General features: G+C 35.3%; 2 protein-coding genes across 4 annotated transcripts in view; both read right to left on the reverse strand.

The window, feature by feature from the left end:
• LOC134653104 (G-protein coupled receptor Mth2-like) overlaps positions 1-22,668 on the reverse strand; it is a 222,907-nt gene that overhangs the window by 36,471 nt on the left and 163,768 nt on the right. The gene's annotated exons all lie outside the window — the stretch shown is intronic.
• Positions 1-22,668, reverse strand: part of LOC134653101 (G-protein coupled receptor Mth2-like) — a 43,777-nt gene that overhangs the window by 18,547 nt on the left and 2,562 nt on the right. For 2 of the 3 annotated variants that reach the window (XM_063508402.1, XM_063508400.1), the window contains exons 1-3: positions 9,883-10,577; positions 4,265-4,451; positions 3,663-3,854 (exon numbers count right to left, since the gene is read on the reverse strand). In XM_063508402.1, coding sequence (XP_063364472.1) covers positions 3,663-3,854; positions 4,265-4,451; positions 9,883-10,311 — 808 coding nt within the window. In that variant the 5' untranslated portion in view covers positions 10,312-10,577. Of the gene's footprint in view, positions 1-3,662; positions 3,855-4,264; positions 4,452-9,882; positions 10,578-22,668 lie in introns of those variants that run through there. The other variant, XM_063508401.1, reaches the window with a different exon arrangement.

Genomic DNA, 22,668 nt, shown 5'->3' on the forward strand with positions numbered 1-22,668 from the left:
TTCAAACTGATAATTACCACATTAACAGTCTTTATACCCATTTATTAGGAAGATTAAAAGGATTAATGAACCAAAACGTTGGTCGATCCAAACGCGGCCTTATTGATGGTCTTGGAACAATTGTTAAATTTATAGCTGGAAACCCTGATGCGAATGATTTAAAAGAAATTAATAACAATATTCAAACCCTTACAAATAACCAAGAAACATTACTTAACAACTTAAACGAAACTATTAACAAAGTTGACTTAAGGCTTAAAAGCATTACAAAACGTTTAAACACTATGTACGAAGTAAGTTTTACTAATAAGGCAAATATTGATATTTTAACTACTTTTATATTAATGGAAGATATAATTAATATCTTAGAGTTAGGCATAACATTAGCTAAGCCAGGAATACCTTGTAAAGACATTTTTGAGGAGGCAAACAATGTAGAAGTCGATCGTATTATGGTTTACACTGTTAGTAATGTCATACACTTTGTTGCAAAAATAGCGGAAATTAAAACCAAAAGTGGTAATGCATACAACCTCATCCCTTTCCCGACTCATGATGGTCTAATCCTCGAAATCCAAAAACCTTCAATCCTCATTAAAAACTCATGGTACGCCTACCCAAGTGCTGAACAATGCAAAGCTAAGAAAACCATGATGGTCTGCAAACACGTTTGGTGGAAGGACTCCAATAAAACACCTGACTGCATCCATCAAGCTCTGCTTCTCAAAAACAACCACACGTGCCTTACGACGAAACTAGAAGAAGAGGAAGCTATCACAACAATAAACGACGGCAATTTCCTGTTATACTCAAGAGGACCACAACGAGTAACCATCAATTGCAATGAAACGTTTTACGAAGTCATCCAAGGGCCATATAAACTACACCTTAATCCCGGCTGTGAACTACAGATGGCGAACCTATATACTAAAGTGATCTCGAAAACCAACAATCTATTCAAAGAAGAAGTCCAGCAGATACAGATGCACTTAGAACAAAAAACAGATAAGATCCAATATACGGATGAAGATTTACAAATACACCTGAAGCCATTAGAATCAACAATCAAATCAAACATACATCAACATATTTGGATACCCAGCGTGTGGAGCATAAGCATATTTATGTGCCTCATCGGGTGCGCCATATACCTCAAGTGCACCCAACGCCGCAGCAGCATCGAGAACACGGGCGTAACAAGCTACACCCTTAGTTCTCTCTTAAGGGGGGAGGAGTTAAGGAACGCTTCCCACGTATCCCCGACCTCCAGCAACACACCGACGGCAAGACATTAAAGATTATCTTCAGCGTCGATAGAAGGAATGCAGACGCACCTAATGGGATAAACAAACGCACCCTTTGATACAAGTACAGGCGTATGTAATGCATCACCTATTTTATGGCGGTTGTCAATTAATACCGCTCCCACGGGATCGACTCTTCATTATCTTAATGGCAGCGACAGCATAAACGCTCCAGAAACTTCTCATGGCCTACGTGACTCCAGACAACGCATCCCCACGGTTTCGGGATGAATATAAGCGGCCATCCCGACCAGCGGAAGACAGTTCTCATACAGTTCTCATCGAGTTCTCATCGAGTCCTCATCTAGTTCGCATCCAGCGACCAGGCTACACGTGAGCTCCGAATCGCTCGGTGTACCGGTACACCCTCGCGCTTCTAAACTATATTGAATTAAACTCGTAATTGTAAAATCAAATAAAGTAAATACCTCCTCATCGGTGTTTTATAAGAAGACCTCCGTTCTCTCAAGACACTTAACTAAATCTTAAATTACAATCTATATCTAACCTTGTCTAATTGTAAATAAAGACAAAAAACTACTTTATTTTAGATATAAAATATCGGCAATGTCAAAAGGAATAAAAGTAGACAAAATTTAAAAAAAAAACAGAAAGATTGAAAAATCTTTGAATACTTAGGTGAGATTCATAGAGTAGCCTACAAAAATAAAATTAGAAAATAGTGACAGTTTGATGGGACCTACATAAACACAGAACGTAGTGATGTTTTAAATGGTAATGATATTATAAATATTATAATTGCTAGATTGGGAAATTACAGAAGCATACCAATAAGTGCATTCACATTGCGATGCACTGTATGCGGGTCGAGTTCGAGCTGTTTGTTTAAATCATTTTGTATTATTGCATTGGGTCAAAAGTTTTTGAAATGTATATCACAAAAATGTGAACTAAAACATGAGGTTGCTCAGTAACCTCAAGTTTTAAACCCCCCTTTTTGGTTACTGTCTTGTATACATATGGTTGACACTTAATTTTAAATATGAAGTAATGAACAAAATTTTAACATTAGCCACTACCAGTATTAACCTATGTAGGCACTCAAAGCGATTAAAACGAATGAAAATTATGCGAATTCATATTACTTATTTACACCTCCCCCTAACCCCTGGGACATGACTACTCCAGCAGATTCCAACTACCTACAGACCACACCCAAATTATAAACTGAAATAAATGGCATATACTCAGAAAAAGTGACCCAAGCCTCTAGACACCCAAATTGACCAAAAAAACAATTAACAATTTCGTATTACTTAATAAAATTAAAATGTCTAAAGTATATTCGTCATGCACGTCTAATATAAATAAATAAAAGTAGCTGAGTCATACGGAAGGGCATTTCAGACTCTGGTTTGAAACATGTTGAAACCCAGTGTACAGAGAGCTGCAAAATTCCATGGAAAATTTGACATTGGAATTCATTCTTAATGAACGATTATAACAAACTTTCCCGCTTTAATATCTTTTTGAATATTGATCCTAGCGAAAAAATTTACGGAATCTTTCTTGTAGGCAATTTTATGTAGATTACGTAATGTAACAATGTATGTAATATAACAATGTAATTTTGCTAACTGTAACATTTTTTTCTATGGTGGCCACCATTTATGAGTTATTTACGAAAAACTAAAAAAAGCGACCTTTACACATTTTTCTCCTTTAAATTTGATAAAAGTGTTAGAATGTAACAAAATAATTAACTCTAATTAATGCCTACAGAAAAAGTAGCCTGGTTTTTCCAAACGTTTTGACCCAGGGGGCCGATTTTTTAATTTCGATCGCTCGATTTCGTCACTCGAAAATCGGAGGAAAACGGTGAAATGCTGATTTTTGAAATACGAGCGATAGAAATTGGGAATCTAGTGGTATTGACATCTCGTTTTCAATTCCATTAGTAGAAACGAAATACACGAAATCGAGCGGTCGAATTTCAAAAATCGGCCCCCAGGTAGCTAATTATTACTTATGTAACGTAAACTTCTTTGAACCGGGTTACAAATGAAATAATGGTATAGGTACATACGGCCAGTTCCCTAAATAAATATCAACTTTTCTACCTAAACCATGGAGGCATATTAGGTATGCGTAGAGTAGAGACGCTGTCGAGAGTCGAGTTGCGAGTACTGTAATAATTTGTGTAGTACTAACAAGTGATAAATCCAACAAAGCCTGTTTTGGATCCGTCTGCTGATGAATGACTCAAATGCCTAACCGAATAATGAAATGATTGTTGCAAGCATACATTTCGAGTTCAGACTCCAGTAGTAGGTAGGTAGGTGTAGGTTGGTAGGTAGGTAGGTTGGTAGGTAGTAGTAAGTAGTAAGAGGTACTTACTGAGTCCCATGCAGATAGTAATCGTGGTGTTATTGACGGTGATCATAATCTGCATGGCGGCGAGGAAGGTGAACCCCACGCACATGCAGGCGAGGTACACCATCAGCACCCGCCCGTGCAGGTTCTGCAGTTCGGGCAGCAGCGCGTACACCGCTATGGTGACGATGAAGAACGCTGATGAGATCAGCATACCTGGAGTAAATGGCTCAGTTAACTTTTTAACATAAACCATCCAACCATCAAATACCTATAAACTAACTTAACGTTAACGTTTTTGTATGAACTTGGAGGTAAAGTTACTTCAGTATTTTTTTTTTAATTAAAGCAGACGCTTGTGTTACATTACTTTTGTACAATATAAGAGGAATAAAATTTACTTGGTTAAATGCAGTTTACTATACGTGTATCATATTTTAAAATGGTCAATGGGCGAAAACGGTCATCAGCAGGAGCATTCCGCTACAGGATTCTAAAATTCCCAAGTTCTTTGCGCGTCGTTAAATTCGGTTTAATTTTAATGGTGTAGCCTTACAATTTTAAGAGTTACCAAAGCGATACTCTGATAAAATGTTCCAGTTTAAACATAAAAAAAAGAAACTTACAAGTGGAACTGACGATGTAACTTGAGCTATCTTCTTCATCCTGAGGGAAGCACACCAGCGCGTCCAGCTTGGTACTAGTCGATCCATCCTCATGTTCTTGTATAAAGCTGTCTATGCAGTACTCGTCGGGGTCCCTTTTCTGCCAGGGGTTTACACTGCCGGGCACTTGGATGAACAACCTTCCGTCCTGAAAGAACAAAGTTGGCAACTGTCGAAAGTTTGCATAAATGGCGCCATCATAGCTTGCCCATTTTTCTATGAGATTTGGCTTAATAGGCAGGCAGGCTATGCTGGCGCTATCTGTTAAATACTTCGACCGGCCAACCTCATTATCAGGCTTGGGTCTAATAAAAAGTTGAAATGAAGGGTTGGGTTGAAGGGACGTTATAAAAGATCTCAATTTGGTTTATTGTGTGGCTATGAATGCTTTTTTGCGCACTCTACTAGCGTAATCCATCTATCTCCATTGTACCTATTATAAAGTACCTATGTGAAGTTAAATTATTCAATAGGTATTTATGTTATACACTATGAACTTGATTTAAGAATTTTGAGAGGTTCCTCCTAATATGCACTACAGTTAACTAATTTTCACATAAGTAATTAAAAAAAACATTCGATATTAATGCTATGTCCTAGCATTCGCCGTAGTGGCCCGTAGTTCCATATAATTTTAGTGCATTTTAAAACACACTAGAATTACTATTATATGTATGTCAATTGCTTGCAACTGATATCAGTCTTCACTGCAACTTAAAATATGTATGTTATAAACAGCGAAAAGGTCCTTAGAGCTATGTATTTATGAGGTTACAAAAATGACAATTTGAAGTCATCATTTTCGTGGTCAAATAAAGTTATTTTTTATATAATCATCGATTGTTAATTTCCGTTGATACATTATTAATTAAATAATGCACATTGTTTTCTCTTTATGAACGGATTTCCATTCAAATTGTACAGTTATGAGATTTTAAAATAAAGAAAATGTTCTTTTTAATAAGCCTCATTTTCGTTACCATTAAATTTGGATTTTAGCTTTTTTAAAACAAAATAATCTTTATCGATCTCTGATAATATTAAGCACCTTATCGGTCTATATCCTAATGTTCAAAACAAAACAGACCACATCAAAATGTGCGTTTTTATTTCTGTAACATTTATCTTACACCTCAAATAATGACCCGTATAGGTATCTACCTTGATTCTTTGTTTGCCTACATTTTAAGTTTTATATAAAAGTGAGTGGACATTCAAGGAAGACAGCATAGTTACCATAATTAAGTCTATGATATGCAGATATTAATAATATGTATTATTGTAAAATCAATGCAAATGCGTTCGACGAGGTCTCGTGGTTACCGATGCAGTTTCATCAGAGTCTACAGATTACCGTCGTCGCGTATACAGATATGCAAGTTGCGGAATATTTCCAGAAAGCTGGAAGGCTCTTGGAAATTTCAGAAAAAATTAATAAGGAACAAAGGAAATTTTCAGTTGGTTCTTTAAAAGAAATTTAAGAAGTTTCCAAAATTTTTTATCCGGAATATTGCGCAAATTCAAAAACTTTCCGCCAGCACATCTGTAGTCTCGTACACGTTATTTCTTAATTAATTCATGTTAATGGTGAAGTTAACGTTTCCAGCTTAACTAGCTTCTCAAATTAAGATAACAAGAAAATGGTACAATGCCTCAAGGGCCTATTTTAGATTTAAGCTAGTTTTTAATTTCTTTTAGTAATACACTGTATATATCTTGTTTGTAAATAAATGATTATAAAAGAAAATCAAATTCAAGTCTGTAAAGTATTCATACAAAGCCGAGTGCATTATCTTTGCTCCCAACTCCCAACGGTACAGGGCATGTCATGTCACATTATATGAGGGGAGAGCAAAATTTCTGTAAAATACGCCTAGGTATTATGGAGTGGCGTCACTCGGAGAACAAGGCTTACAAGTTGTAAAGATAAAAACAATAAAAACATTGTAAATACGTATTAGTTAATTACTCTATTTCTTATGCGAAATAATTATTAAATACGGAGAAGAATGTTAAAAAAACACTCTCAGTTAAAGAGACTAGATACATAAGAAAATAACAATAGGTAAACTATTAATAAACTTAAAAATAAATAGATTTTAACTGGGTAAAACACAGAGGCTTAGTGACAGTCATTTATTTTATGATGGTATAAGCATTGTACTGTCGATGTCGATATTGTAATGATGACGATAAAAACAAAATAATTGCAGTAGTGATAAAGAACGGACGCAGTGGAAAGATGATGGAGACTTGGGCAATCCCACTACCGGTCATATCGTGTAATTAGCGTCTGTGAACAATAGACAAGGCATTGAAGGCATGTGTTCGTTACTCAAGTGTATTGTGCTAATGATACGCAGGAATAGAAAAATGATCTGATTTCTTGGACTGTGACTAACCTACCTGCAAATGCCTAAAAAAAAATTTTAATCTGTTTATTTTCAATCAAGAGGTTAGTTGTACAATCAATCTCAGTTACAATCTCTATATTTGGAGATTATTTAAACTAAGCTTAGCCTTAATTATATGTAAACTTATATTGTTTTGTTACAGTTAGTTAGTGCTTACATGTTAATACTAGTTATATCTTACATTAATTCATGTTAATCAGTGCTTTCTTAAGTGTACTCTTTGCTTTATCAGGATATTTTTCTAAAGTTTCTACTACTTGTTTGGGTAAGCTGTTCAGGATATTAGCCTTAACTGGTACACAAATATTAAATGGCTTATTATTAACCGGGCAACTAAAATATTAAACAGGAACTTTCATTGGGCATATAATAATATAATTTGGCTGTGCATTAATATTTTGGCGCCAAAAAAAATATTTTAGCCTCAAATATAAGCATCATATTATTAAAATAACTGGCAGCAAAATCAAGCCACCTAAAAAAATGATAGGGAACTTAAAGTGATAGGTTGGCGTCTAAAATAATAAATTGGCAACTAATATTGTAAAGCGATCATAAAATTTAGTTGTCATCTAGTTGTTCACACCTAAGTAATCAACTAATCATAACTGAGCATATCGTATTCAGCTAGGTAGTATTTTAACACGAAAGCAGTTAAATTTAATGAATATTGGTCACTTTTTACACAAAACACCTCAAATTAATTTACCAATATGCAATGGTCAGTATACTTACTATATACTCATTAACTAGACATTACTTAATAATTAAATCGTTGCCTATTTGTATTGAATACACATATTGACAATTAATTGACTTATATACTTACTTTTATATTATACACATAGATTTAAGATTAGATCCTAAGCATGTATGTTTGCTATGCCCTCCCAGGGTCCATGTGGAACTACCCAAACATTGTAATATCTATAAAAATACCATGGTTGCAATAAATAAATATGAATATGAATATGAATATGAATACTTATAGTCGAAATTTCTAATCATGAAACGCCTAATGGCCATTATACCATTAGATCTTTAAATTTTTAATTACTAATTTCATTAGTTACCACTGTGTTCTGCTAGAGTCAGCAGATAGGTGCGACGACGAGCGAAGCGAGGAGAAGCGTGTTAGGTTGACAGTGTAATGACCAAAAAAAGTATTTTAAAAGAACTTCATTTTTGAATTAATAGATAGCCGTTTTCTTTTTAAAATGTGCTTCATAAATCTCCAATATATTAATTCAGTTGCCAAATAAATACTTGGTACCTGCCTAAAAATATTTAAAAATCGAAAATCGGTGGAAAACGGGGAAATGCTATAATTTTTGTATAGCATTTCCCCGTTTTCCACCGATTTTCGAGTGACGAAATCGAGCGATCGAAATTCAAAAATCGGCCCCCTGGTTAGAAACTAGTTAATCCTCTTAAAATCCGCTGCCCTTGCCGGGTCCTCCCAGATAACTGGACATAGTTTAGCGAAAAGGATCAAATTTATTGAATTACCTTTATTTTTGATTCAAAGTTCAAATTCTATTGACAGATTCTTGTGGATTGGAACCTATTCCCTTATTTGTAGTAAATGGTTGTTTACAGAAAATAATATTCGAAAAAAGGAGGTTTAATTTTTGACAAAAACTCTTTACAGATAGGTAAAAACATACATAATAGACATTATGGGAATATACATACTTACTAATTGACATACAATTTAGCTAATGATAAAATTATGCAAAATGACTTGAGTATTAATAAATACTTAAGTCATTTTAATGAGTTCAGTATTAAAGACTTCATATCTAATAACTTTCTAGAAAATGATAATTATTAGCTAATAACTAATTCATCTGGAGCATGACTAACTTTAACAAGTTGGTTGAACTGCATCTGGGGGCTTAGCTAAGATGACAGTCGTTGATAGAAGACGCCAATCAAAACTTATAATGGTATGAAATGGAATGGTGTACCTGGTCTTCGTTGACTAAAAATTTCATCGTACTTGTTGACATAATACTCGTATCGTCAATTTGGTCATGTATCTAATACCTAAATAACATACAATATGTCTGTGGGGAAAGAATTCTTAAGAATGTGTAACCATTTGAAACTTATCAGCCCGGAAATTTTAAAACCGGGCTAACTATTGTATCGTTTTGTATATAATTGCTGATCTATTAGTCATTTTTACTTGCAAGTATAATTAGAGTCCTTAACCTTTTGTCTGTCTGTGTAACCATAACCACGGCCGTGACCATGGTGGTCACTGATTGTGTTGCTTTTTATTGCGTGTTTTGCTAGTCATGGTTACCAAGCTAATCCGGGCGGACAAAAAACAAGCAGCTGACGGATTACGGAGGTTTCCGGATAATTTCATACATTTCGGATCCGGATTGCAAACCCTAGGTACATGCCATCAGTTATTCGATATACTCGTTGTAAACACCTGACGATCACGAATAGTTCTTGCGAAACCATCGATGGACCGGTGCTTATAGTCGAGCAAAAAATGGTTAATGAATAGATATATGGGGCATTTTCTATGAAAAGGGACCTTATTGTCGATGGCGCTTACGCCACACAGCGGCATTGTATTTATATCGGAGCATCGTTAATAATGGCGTAAGCGTCATCGACAATAAGGTCCCTTTTCATTAATAACGTCACAAATAGATTGTTAACCAACGGATGAGTGCCTTCTATTTATTGCAATTGCCGCGAGATTTTTTACTTTACTGCCTAGTTGTTGATTACTTTACTGTTATCGCCTTTACTATAGATACTTTGCTACGATAGACTCTCGACCAGAAAATTTTTTCGTTGGCGATGAATGATATAGATCGTTAGCTTATGTGTTAAAGTAAAATACGAAATGGCTTTCAATATTTTAAATTGGTTAGATTAGGTATGACGTAATTAATTGACGTACATACCTACTCAATATTAAAGCCACTTTATTTTTTGTTGAACTCACTCAAGGGTATTCTATGTATTTACCGAGCTAGGTATAGGTAGTTATTGCTATAGCGAATAACAAAAATTTGATGTATATATTTTCTTGAAACTACTGCTAATAGTAACTAAGATATGTCCTGTGTAGAAAGTTTACTCACTAACAGAAACTTGTTTCTCAACTCTGTTATTTCAATGTAGCACAGAACTCACCACTAACAGGCGAAAGTCTCCCTTCACTGTCCCGTTTATCCTCAGTCTCACGAAGTTCTCCCTACACCGCACTATCCCGGACACCAGGCTGAACCTGGACACGCTCATCCCTCTCTGTGGCACATGGTCGTCCCATATCGGGGGGTCGAACGGTTCAGTCACATCCACACAAGTCTTCTTCGTGTACCCCTGCCCCACAGGACAACACTTCCTGATACAAGTCTTTTTCAAACAAACACATCCTCTTTCATGTAAAGTCTCGTTATCGATGTAATATTGATGTCTATTGTAGATTTCATTCTCGTATAATATGTCCCCGTTAGATAAACGTTTCCCTGTCGATATGTCCACACTGTTTTCGAAATCACACACTTCTAAACGAGCGGCTACAGTCCGCGCTATTAACACCGATAACACTATTCTGTACATCTTCAACCGCTGCTAGCACGCGACTGTCATTTGTTTGGTTTCTCCAATTTCAACTAACGAGTCGACAGTCATTTATTTTTTTGTATTAATTCTCTAAACGGCTTTAAACGTGCTGGCGACAGGTGAGCCGGCTTCGCAATGGTGCTAAGAGGCTGTCTCGGTTACTCAATCAGGGAATTCCACTTGCGGTGTATGAGAACATCGAATCAAGATTGCGTTAACGTATACGAGCTAATAATAACCACTAATTTTAGAGATAACAGGCCATCAATAATGCGTGATGTTAACCGAGGATTCCGAGGAAGATTTTGGGAGTCGTGTACAAGCTATTATACCTTCGTAGGTTTAGTAAGCCGTTAACGCAACAATATGGTGATGTTAACGATGATGTGCTGATTAACCAATGTTAATCGTAAAACAATAAGTATTAATTGACTAGGGAAAATCCTCGAAAAAATGTTGGAATATTGCGTGATTTAAGAAAAATTCGTGATCGTTGGAAATCACAATTCTATTTAAGATTTGATATATGTAGTACATACAGTGTGGAAAGATAAGTCGAGCCCTGGAGGGAAACTACCTTAAATCCTTAAGCTGGCTCATTTTACTTAATGGAGACATTCCTTTATTTTTAAAAAGAAACAAAACTGCATTCGAAGTATTTTTCTTTTTTTCTTCAATTTGGCTTGTCTAAAAAAATCTTGAGTGCTAAAATATTACATTTTATGGATTTTTTGTACGACAGACGAGTTTAAGACTTAATGTTTCTTGGAGAAATGTTATCATTAACATTAACTGTATCGACTAGTAGAATAAAATTGCGAGTTTTTATTTTTTGGAATTTTTAGTCGGTTCGAGTCCCGGGCGAGGCAAGCGAGTTTTAGAAAATCTTTGAATGCAGTTTTGTTTCTTTTTAAAAATAAAGGAATGTCTCCTTAAAGTAAAATGATCCAGCTTAAGGATTTAAGGTAGTTTCCCTCCAGGGCCCGACTTATCTTTCCACACTGTATAACTAATGTTAAAGTCATCCGCTAACTTTAAGTACCCAGATGTAAACATTAAATTAAAATTCCTCCCACAACACAATCACACAACGGACGCAATGACTGTTAAATCACACTATGTAGCGACACAAAACACTATAAAATCCATCCTCTAATTCACCATCACATAGATTTTTGTCATGGTCCGATAATAAACCAAAAACGAACTTGATTTTTACGCTTTTTATGTCTTGTTTTTAGCTTAACATAACACAAGTCTCATGCAACAGTGTGACAAACATTTCATTCATAGATTTAACGTCCATTCGCCAATAACACGTTTTTGTCACAAAAATGACAAAGGACGATCATGTTTACGTAAAGATGTTGGTGTGTTCGAGAGTCGTCCGACACCCACGAGATATTAGCAAGGACTAACTGGTTTGGTGAAACGAGTAAAAAAGGTTTGTGCAAAAAACAACGGTACCGGTGGGGGAACTTGTCACGCATTACTAATTACTATGCTGTGAATTATGTCGCTACAATAGCTATCTATAGCTTTAAAATAGCAAAGAGTAGGCAAAAAAACGAAACACAGTTGCGTCAAAACCCCCGAAAATTACGCTTAGTGCAGATAGGTGAGGTTCTCTCTTTCTTAATTTGACGCAGTGTTTGCCGAAACTTTAAGGCAATTGACTATTTTTGACCATTAACCATTATAAATTGAACCGTAAACTGTAATCGTCCGTTACACGGTTCAATTTGTACTGGTATTAACCAATTATTGGTCAATTGCAATTAACGTTCGGTCAATACTGATTTGACGATGCCTGTACTACACGTAGCAATATTTTTTAGCGTACCTAACCATACAATTTTGTTAATTTTCTATTGACTACCATCCTTGCGAGAATAATATGATCTAGATTTTAGATAGGTACAAATTTAAGCCGTGCGTTATCATTTTCTTTTGTAATTCTTCCATCAAGCACTTCGCACATAGCCAATAGCTAAATAAGGTCGACAAGGAACTTATGACACCTTTGCTGTTAAGAACTTCCTTAGACTATGGTGTCCGCTAAGTGACCGTATATGTAGCTGCAGAGAGAGGTGACCCCCCCCCCCCCCTGCAATTAAATTTCTATGCAGGAGGGGGTCACCTCTCTCTGCAGCCGTAGTGGTATAAAAATGTATTCAATAAATTATTATTTTAGGATAGAGTGGGTATACACCATATAGCATGTAAGATTGCTAATTTATGCATATTTAATTATTGAAAACTCCATGCCAAATGTTCATACCATAGGCTTATAATTTGTCCCATGTTGTCCAATTTATGTGTCCCGGGAGCACCAGGATGCGTCACTGTTGTCGTGTACATTGCCAATAAGAACAAGAGCATATTATTATATCCTACATGTGTACATAACGATCAATATATTTGTAAATGGGTCAGCAAAGGGGCTCTAATTAATGGGGTCATTTCTATAAAAAAGTTCATGTCACTATGGGTGTGGATATATCCACCCAAAGTTAAGATGAAAGTGGACCACCTCGCGAAATCGCCTCTAGTCCCTATTTTCCTCTCTGGATATTGACATTTAAGACTTCGTAATTGATTGACTGACGGCCGGTTTGGCCTAGTGGGTAGTTGGGTAGTGACCCTGCCTATGAAGCCGAAGGTCCTGGGTTCGAATCCCGGTAGGAGCATTTATTTGTGTGATTAAGACAAATATTTATTCCTGAGTTTTCTATAAAAAAAAATATTTTTACAGAATTTGGGAACAGGGCCGATTCTGAATTAACAAATTGTTAAAAGTTTTTGTTTTGTTATGATCGACGTCGTACGACCTTGACTGGACTAGTAGTGCATCTCACGCGCAATTGGTCACTTAAATAAAAAAAATAAAAAAATCATCATTAGATATTTTATACCCGTTATGCCTAGCCTAGCTATGTATAGGTTTTTATATTTTTAGGCATTATAAACTACCAACTTTTCAATTCAGTACCTACGTAAGTGCACCAATATACTAACCAAGCCAAAAATCAATAAAACCAAATCAAATAAAATAGAAATGAAACCACTTTTAGTTATTTATTTATAGCATTGCCCTTTCACTTAATCCTCGGCGCACGGGATAACCCCTACTTTAAAAAGGCAAAAACGTGTGCGTTTATTCCATTTCTTAAATAAGTTTTTCCTTTAAGTTAAATAAAAAGATAAAAAGCTTTAAAAATGGCATGTTAAATTTTCTTCTACATAGGTATATTATTAGTAGGTTCTGATCTATTTAAGGATTACCACCCTGTACAATTTCTTGGTCCAATGTGCATTGCGTCTCACGCTCTTATTAAGCAAAATGTGAGATACAAATAGACATTGGACTAAGAAATTGGATAGGTAGGGTGGAATACCTACCTCCCTAAGCATTCGGTATACAAAAATTTGCGCATTAAATTAAAACGCCTGCCTAAAACTATTAGCAATTGAACCCATAACAATAAATTGACGTTAGAACGTTAGGAGTTTTCACACCCGTTCGCAGAGTACTCAGTTTTGTCAAAGAGAATTGATTATAATAGAGATGTAGTCTTAGAAAAAAAACGTGTCCCTTATTTTAACATCCAAAACAGATGGCACTGTACTGCATCATTATGTTTTGCGGTCACTGAATTGTCAAACGTCAACTTTTCACAATCAGAGTTACCGCAAAATGCATGGAGCTGTACAGCGCCATCTCGTTTACCTGTCAAATTCGAACTATTTGAAGCATGATGTTGTCTTAGATTTCATGCATCTCACTCTACTCAATCAATGTATCTTTGATTTTGTTTAACCATTGAACTTATTTATCATTTAGCCACATATGTTTACTATTTATAGTACTATACAAATATTGTGAATATAGTGGTAATCATGAAATAAAAGCACTTTTATTATTGCCATATCCGGTTTTGATGAGTAAATGTTAAACGTACAATGTATGATATGACACAAAAGTTTTGGATATGTTACACTTTTGTGATAATTTTCTGTTAACAGAGTGTAATATTATCCTATAGTAAAATGCGGATATGGCACAACATTTTTGAAAAATATGTTTTTCAAAAACCGATTAGTGTCAATTATAGCATATTTATTGTTATTTTAGAAATAATTAAAAAACGATTTTTTCAAAAATGGATATGGCACAAATGTATTCTCAGCCGGCGATTAGTAAAGTTAACCACAACACAAACCAATAGAGGAATTTTTTTTTAGAGGCAATGTACCACTGTTTCGATTATTTGCTTCTGTATTGTGTGGTTTGTAAGAATTTCCATGAGTCCTGTCCTGTCCTAATTTTTTTTTTATAATATCCAGATTGGATTCAGAATGGATTAGGATAATAACTACTTTGGTACAAAATGTTGGTAAAAAATAAAAGTTGAGATCTTTTATCCAAACATAAACATACTTATTTAAAAAAAACTCGCTATTATTAAATTGATATTAGAGTACAATTTTGGCGCCGAATAGCACACGCTGTTTGTTTTTAAAACAAGCCTCTTACAGGAAGAACAAAAGGCGATCATAAATCTTTCTTCTTATTATTATTAGGGCTCATTTAGACCGTGCGAGAGCTCGCACGCAAGTTTCATTACATTGCGTTATTTGATCGGTCGGCTGAATTGTTGTAACCTCACTGGCCCGTAGACAACATGCCCATCGCTAACGTTACGTAGCGAACTAAACGCAACTGTCACTGTCACACTAACATGGAAGAGTGATAGAGAGACAGAAAGCGATTTGATAGAGGAGCAAGCGATCGTCACCTTGGCTAGGCCGGCCGCAATGTACCTAGAGCTGGCGGCTACCTCGCACAACGTATCAGCATTGCGATACAGCGAGGAAATGTCGCCAGTATCCTTTGGTACAATGCCTCAAGGGCCTATTTTAGATAAGCTAGTTTTTAATTTCTTTTAGTGATGTACCTAACTAAAATCGCATGCTAGTTCGCGCGCAGTCTAAATGAGCCCTTATACTCGTAGTTATTTTTAGATCCAGAAGCATATCTCATAGATGTAATTGTGAATAATAAAGAATACTTTAATCCGGTCTTCACATTAAATGTTATTAGATCTATTCTCTTGCCGGACACTTTCTGTTATCTTGTACTAAGAGGGACAGGACAATGAAGCAATATAGACTTTTCTTTGTCTCTTTTGGAGTGCCCCGATAAAGGATTAGGTGTAATAACCCTAATTTTATGTGGATCAGCACGCGCTACGATGTGCGAGCGGGACTTTGCTATAAGTATACGTACACTGGTGTGGATCCGCATCCAATTAGTGATATTATATCGCCGGTCGCCGGAAACTTTCTGCTGAGAGGGAAGTTATTTTCTTGTCGCTCTTATTAGCAAAACAGCAGTGTCCGGCGACTAATAGATATAGTAACCCCTTCACGCAGTGGAAGCGTGCTGGGCCCATAACCTGATGGTATTTAACACATGCGTGTAAGCAGAGCCGCAATGGTGTCCGCCTTGGGACACGGTTTTGAAGAAGAATATCACTTTACTAGAAGATTAATTAAAATATAGCACAAATCGAATACGTTATTTTATTTTCCACATACGACATTTACATAATCAATACATGACATATATTATTTTTTTCTTTACGAGTTTAGTAAGATGCAAGTCACACGTAAATAGTTTGAATACCTATAACAGATAGTATAAAAACTCCTTTAACAATTTCCGCGTAAAGGATGCCTCACGTTAGAACGGCCCGTGTCGGGGCCGGAGCTTCCGGCGCTTCGTTTTCTATGGAAACTATCACGTGATCACCTGTCATTGTTATAGAAAGGTAAGCGCCGGAAGCTCCGTTCCGGACACGGCCCGGTCAGCCCGGCCTAACGTGTGTCATCCTTAAGTGTGCGTTGGCATAAATAGACTAGATATTAACCAATAACCTAAACCTAAACTGAGACGACAATGACCTAATTTTCTTAATGTTTAGCAGCTTTACATAAAGTTGTCAAAACGTTTTGCGATTCAGCGTAAATGTGATCTTCAATAACGCATACTTGTTTCAGATTTGTAAGGCAAATTGTATTAGAAAACATATCACAGTCTAGACTTTTTTGTGAGGTTCCTGTTTAAAATAGACCACTTGATTGAATTTCGTTGAAATCATTGAACTTTCTCGTTTAAAATAAAATAGCAATAAGTGAAAGAGCAGCGATGATTTTGAGACTTTTCAACCCACGCTCCGTTTGTTGTAGTTTATTATAGAGGTGCCCCGAATAGTGGTTTTGGCCGAATACCGAATATTCGGCCTTTATTAAACTCAGATACAGATGTTGGTACATGAAACCCGGGCCAAGTTCACTATTATTGACTGTTGGCCGACCGACATGACAATCACTTGCAAATGTGTTAACTGCATCATTTTTAATATTAAAAATAAAGCAAATGGGGTCATGTGACGCAATATTTTTCATTCGTATTGAAATTCTATGTTTGAAATTTGTAAAATACATGCACAAGGAATTTTTGAAAACGATTTGGTAACATTTTATTTTTATCTGTAACAAAAACAATCGCTATTGTCATTTATACCTAAGTGGTGCTTTAATTTCAAAACTTGGCCCGACAGTTCTGACTGTTTGCTATTAGTAACATTATACCTACATGTGTTTTTCATTTTTCATTCTGAAGGGTTACAGTGGAGAAGATCTATTTTGATATTTTTTGTATGTTAGTTGTAGGCAGATCTAAGAAAATAACAACTATTTATCAAAACTTGTTTATTTTGCAACTTCTAAATGTATCTTAAGTGTATAAATAAAAAAAACGTTAATCCGTGACGAGGAAAAGGGGATTTTTTCCTGATTGCTTCAGTTACATGATGACATAAATAACCAAAAAGCGATAGAGACAATACGAGTATATTGATAAAATATTTAAAGTCTCATTGAAATTGTAGCTAACTGGTAATTTTTTTAACGTTTTAAGGAAAGAAAGGTTATGGTTTTTTTTTGTTAACTTTTTAAAGGTTAAGTATGTTCTTATGTTGTATAGTCAGCAGCTATATAGATAATTACAGCTCAAGAGACTCCTTTGGTAACAAAATTGTGTTGATAATGTATATTTGGCTGACACCATGCTGACACTAACTAGTCGATGCTGACTGTACATATTATGTACGTATTTTACCCTTAAGAAATACTATTTCAATAAGAAGTATACTATCTTAATATACATTATAACATTAAATGATAGTATATCGTTATATATTTTTTACTGAATGCTAAGATATAAGGTTTCAATAAAATATTATTCCGTGTTTTGTACTTATTAATATTTTAGCCTTAAACTCTTTAAGCACATGTCTTTATTGTAATGACCTACCTAAGTAATTTATATTCCAATTAAAATGGTCATTGACTGTACGATAACTTGAAAACATGTTTTTGTCAGTAACATCCTCATCCTTGTTGTGATTAAAATACATATACCTAAATAAATACAGTTCAGCTTACGAAACTAAGCCATTATGTTGTATAGGTAAATAAACTTTCATTCTGTTTAGACATATAAATCAATAATTAAAACAATTGAATCTATATGGAAACGGATACACGTACGTGTAATACTTTTTTTTGTTGCATAAATGACAAAATTTAATATTAATTCTGACGCACACTCCTTTCTCTTCCTCGCATCTTGCGCCCTTGGCCCAATTCTGCGCAACGTACGACGCACGGATTACCGTTTTCCTTATAAAAAATAAACCATGGCCTGTCCATGCGCATACTTAGATACGATCGTACTGCCTTCCTCGTATTAGTCGTGCCTAATTAAGAAAATGACGGTGCAAGAGCTACTGCCCCATAGGAAAACATATGTAAACTTAAAAAAATCATCATCTTCCTCGCGTTTGTCCCGGCATTTTTTGCCACGGCTCATGAGAGCCTGGGGTCCGCTTGGCAACTAATCCCAGGAAATGGCGTAGGCACTAGTTTTGTAAATTGTAAATGTAAACTTAAAAAAATATGTACTTATTGAAATAAAAATTACAATATTTAGTACCTAGTCCTATTAATTTATAATGTCCACAGGAAAGACGCATAACCTAAAGTCATAATAATAAGTTCGTAAGTCTTTCAGTCCCTACCTAGAAATAAATATGGCGGAGAGTTACTCTTGTCTTGATCATTGCTAAATTCATTTCACAAACGGCTCCAAAACAACTTTTTAGATTTTTTTAATCGATTGAGAACCGTTTGATGCGTGTTTTAACAGTCTCGATTTCTTTGAAGGGCAGCAAACTCCCTTTTTTTTCTAAAACTTGATATGTACTTTTAAGCTTAAATTTTATCACAAGTAAGTTTTCGCAAAATTAGTTTTATCTGTGTAGGTATGGAGTTAATACTCTAAAGAAGCTTATTTATTTCTCTATGCTACTACTGACATTAGATGGTTAACTGTATGAATACATTGCATATTAATTAATTAAATTAACGTGTATGTTACTATGTGCAGACTAACAAATGATAAAGACATTCAATATCCTTTATACTTATCCACCCATTTATTTTGTAAGACAATTATATTAACACTAATGCGAAATAGAGCTCTCTAATAGAAAATTAAATTATCGTAGCGTAACTTTTAACCTTTTCGACGCCGTATCAAACACAAAAGCTGTCACGCTGACGCACGTCACCGAAGTGTCATAACTGAAATTGAACTTTATGCATAATATGCACGTAGGTCTATGTTGCTCTGTGATATGTGACCGATTAATCGGTCTTTGGCGTCCAAAAGGCCGCCGCCAAAAAGCCGCTCCCATATTGTATGATAGCTGCTAGGTTTGTGAGATTCTTAACAAAATTTATAGATGGCACCTAATGAGATTTGGTCACATCTTAAAATATCGATACGGACAAAGTGCCAAAAATATAATATTAATAGGTAATAAGGTGGTGTAATCATAGTTAAATATGTTATGGTACTTAGTCCGATATTTTTAGACGTGACTATATGTTGTTGTGTTGACGTTGACGGTAGTAGTAAATTATCTACTTAGATATAAAGTAATGCAGTAGTATTTTTCAAACTGGAAGGGTATGATGATAGATGTAATTCAATACAATTTTGCGACATTTGGCAGTTTTAGGTTATAAATTGTATGGAGATGACATCAGTCATCGTACCCTTCAATTTGAAAAATACTACATTTTTAATGAAAATTACGAGTCTGTATTTTATAGTTGTCTGTGCTATGTGGTTGTGGTATTGTATTGAATCAAATAATTTATCGTTTACTTTATCGCGGTACAATGATGAGGGAATGAATATTCCTTTGCATAGTGCTAATGATAAATAATATAGATATACTGACGTTAATACAGTATGTATGTATGCTGATGTGCCGTGGGAAAGAGTCCAAAATTGCGAGATTTGCCTACACATGGAAAAATTTCGAAAACTGGTCATAGTTTTGGATGGGAATTTTCATTTAATAAAATGAAAGTTTCCTTTGTTTCTTTCATTTTTCATTTTAGAAACGGAAAATTTCGAGCCAATTACACGGAACATCAGTAGCGGGTGGAAAAAGTGGTAGAGTCAACCAAAAGAATTCTACGCAAACGAAATCACGGTCAAAAAAGCCTAAAAAATTACGTAACTAAACGAATCGTCTGCTACATGTAAAATGTCACGCATTGACGTGAAACAGGCCCCTAATGGTGGCTATAATTAGTTAACTATTGAGTAATGGGTGCTATACAGTGTGGAAAGATGAGTCGGGCCCTGGAGGGAAACTACCTTAAATCCTTAAGCTGGCTCGTTTTACTTAATGGAGACATTCCTTTATTTTTTAAAAGAAATACATCTGCATTCAAGGTATTTTTTTCTTCAATTTGGCTTGTCTAAAAGAAATCTTGAGTACTAAATATTACATTTTATGGATATTTTGCACAACAGACGAGTGTAAGACCTAATGTTTCTTGGAGAAATGTTATCATTAACATTAACTGTATCGACTAGTAGAATAAAATTGCGAGTTTTTATTTTTTGGAATTTTTAGTCGGTTTGAGTCCCGGGCGAGGCAAGCGAGTTTTAGAAAATCTTTGAATGCAATTTTGTTTCTTTTTAAAAATAAAGAAATGTCTCCTTTAAGTAAAATGCTTAAGGATTTAAGGTAGTTTCCCTCCAGGGCCCGACTTATCTTTCCACACTGTATAGGCACTCGTAAATGTTTGCGGTACTTTTTCTGTTTCTATACCAAAGCGTAGAACTGTTTTGTTAGGAATTTTTACTAAGGGCAGCTACCATAGTACCAGATCTTAGATCCCGTTTTCTAAGGGGACCTTGCATTTAACCGCTTGGAACAGGTGTTCCTGGGGGTGATCTGAGCTGATTTAGCCCGGTTGCCGAGAGGTCCCCCCTAGCAGGTGGGCAGTGGAGGGGGGGGGAAAGTGCCTCCGGCGCGCCTCACTCTAAATTTTATATCTGCATACATCTAGCAGCTATATCAAGTTTGGTGTCTTTTTCGTGTAATTCGAGGATAAGGAATTCATTTTTGTGACTAAATTTTCACTCACCCATACAAAAAATACGAGAAATTCAAAATTCAAAAAAAATCTTTACACTTTTTTTTCGAAAATCCTCTACAGAATAAAAAGTATGAGGATTTGGTCTAGAAACCTATGAATAGCCCAGTTATCCTTCTATATAGAATAATAAACTTGTCAGACATTTTTCTTTTATAACTCTCGTTAAAATAAATATTTTGTGTCGCACGGCGTACCTGCATTGTAAGAGCGGTATGCAGCTTTAGGATTTTTAAGCATGTTTAGATGATTTCTGATAAGTTGTTATTGTTCTGGTTGTAGATTAAATTAATAAATTACTTTTGGACGTGATAAATTAAATATACAGGGTGCTTCCTGTAACAGGAGCAATAAATTAAACTAAAGGCTGTACTCCTCAAACTAACCAACATTTGTTCAGCAACTTTTAAAAATTACGAATCCTTTAGACTTCCTCTTTTTCATACAAAATAAATATTGCCTTCAATGTACGCTGACATCAGTATGTTTGACGTTGCTTGTCACGCTTTAAACATAACAAAATTTGCAATACATTGCGTCTTAGAATAAACTTTAACGTGTAATAAAAATCAAAACATGAGTTATTTTTAAAAGTTGCTGAACAAATGTTGGTCAGTTTGAGGAGTACAGCCTACTGATTAATTTATTGCTCCTGTTACAGGAAGCACCCTGTATAAATAAAGATGTTGGGAAAACTTTCGCCCGTAGTTATTATAAATGTGATAAAATTTTAACATATTTTTAGTTACCTAGTTTTTTTAACTTTATTGCACAAATTTACACAAAAAAGTACAAATGGCGGACTTAACGTCTTGAGGCATTCTCTACCAGTCAACCATTGGGCTAAACAGAGACAATATTGGCAACGCCTGCTCAATATTTCCTTGTTTGCCGTATTTAAATCCCTCCGTTACAGCAGGATATGCGCTCCAAGCTTGAAATATAAATATACATATACATAAATAAATAAACACAAATTACTCGTTTAAGGGTATTATATTATTATAATATATTATAGATACCTATCTAATTACCGCATAGATGCGTTACAAATAAAATCATATTATATTTAAAGAAAGTTTGCAGGACGTGACCAATTGCCCAGATGACCTGTTTCGTACTGCGGTGACATATTTATTTTATTTACAATTAATGGAGGAACTACAAAAGTTACCTACCTAAAGAAGCTGCAATAGCATGGCACAAGAGGAACTGGCGATTCTTTCCTGTGCCAATATGTACCCATAACTCCTGGAGCTCCGGCAATTGTGATAAACATGTAATCAACAGTAGCAGATATAAACAAAAACGAGATCCATGTAGCCACGAGAAAGCAGACATGCGCATGATGGTCCATGTCGCTGATGCTGTAGCCCAAGGTCACACAAAAAATATGTTACGCACAGTGGATACTGATGTCGTTGTTCTCGCAGTTGCATTGCATGTATATCACAATTGCCGGAGCTGCTCGGAGAAATAAAACCGGGCTCAGCACGGTTCCATTTTTATCGACTATCACTATGCCCGTCACTTTCGCACTTACATACTTGTTAGAAGTCTTAGAACGTGACAGGCATGGTGACAAATGATAAAAATGCGACCGTGCTACTAGGGCTGGTGATAACAATTTGAAACATATTAAATAAGTACTTTAATGAATGGACAAATTTATAACATTTCCTACTAGTTCCATTTGTAGAGCTCATCTCGGAGATAATAAAAATATGTAGTCGTTGTCATTATCTCCCATAGAAAATGTCAAGG

Source organism: Cydia amplana, chromosome 12 (assembly GCF_948474715.1).
Source record: "Cydia amplana chromosome 12, ilCydAmpl1.1, whole genome shotgun sequence".
NCBI classification, from domain to species: domain Eukaryota; kingdom Metazoa; phylum Arthropoda; class Insecta; order Lepidoptera; family Tortricidae; genus Cydia; species Cydia amplana.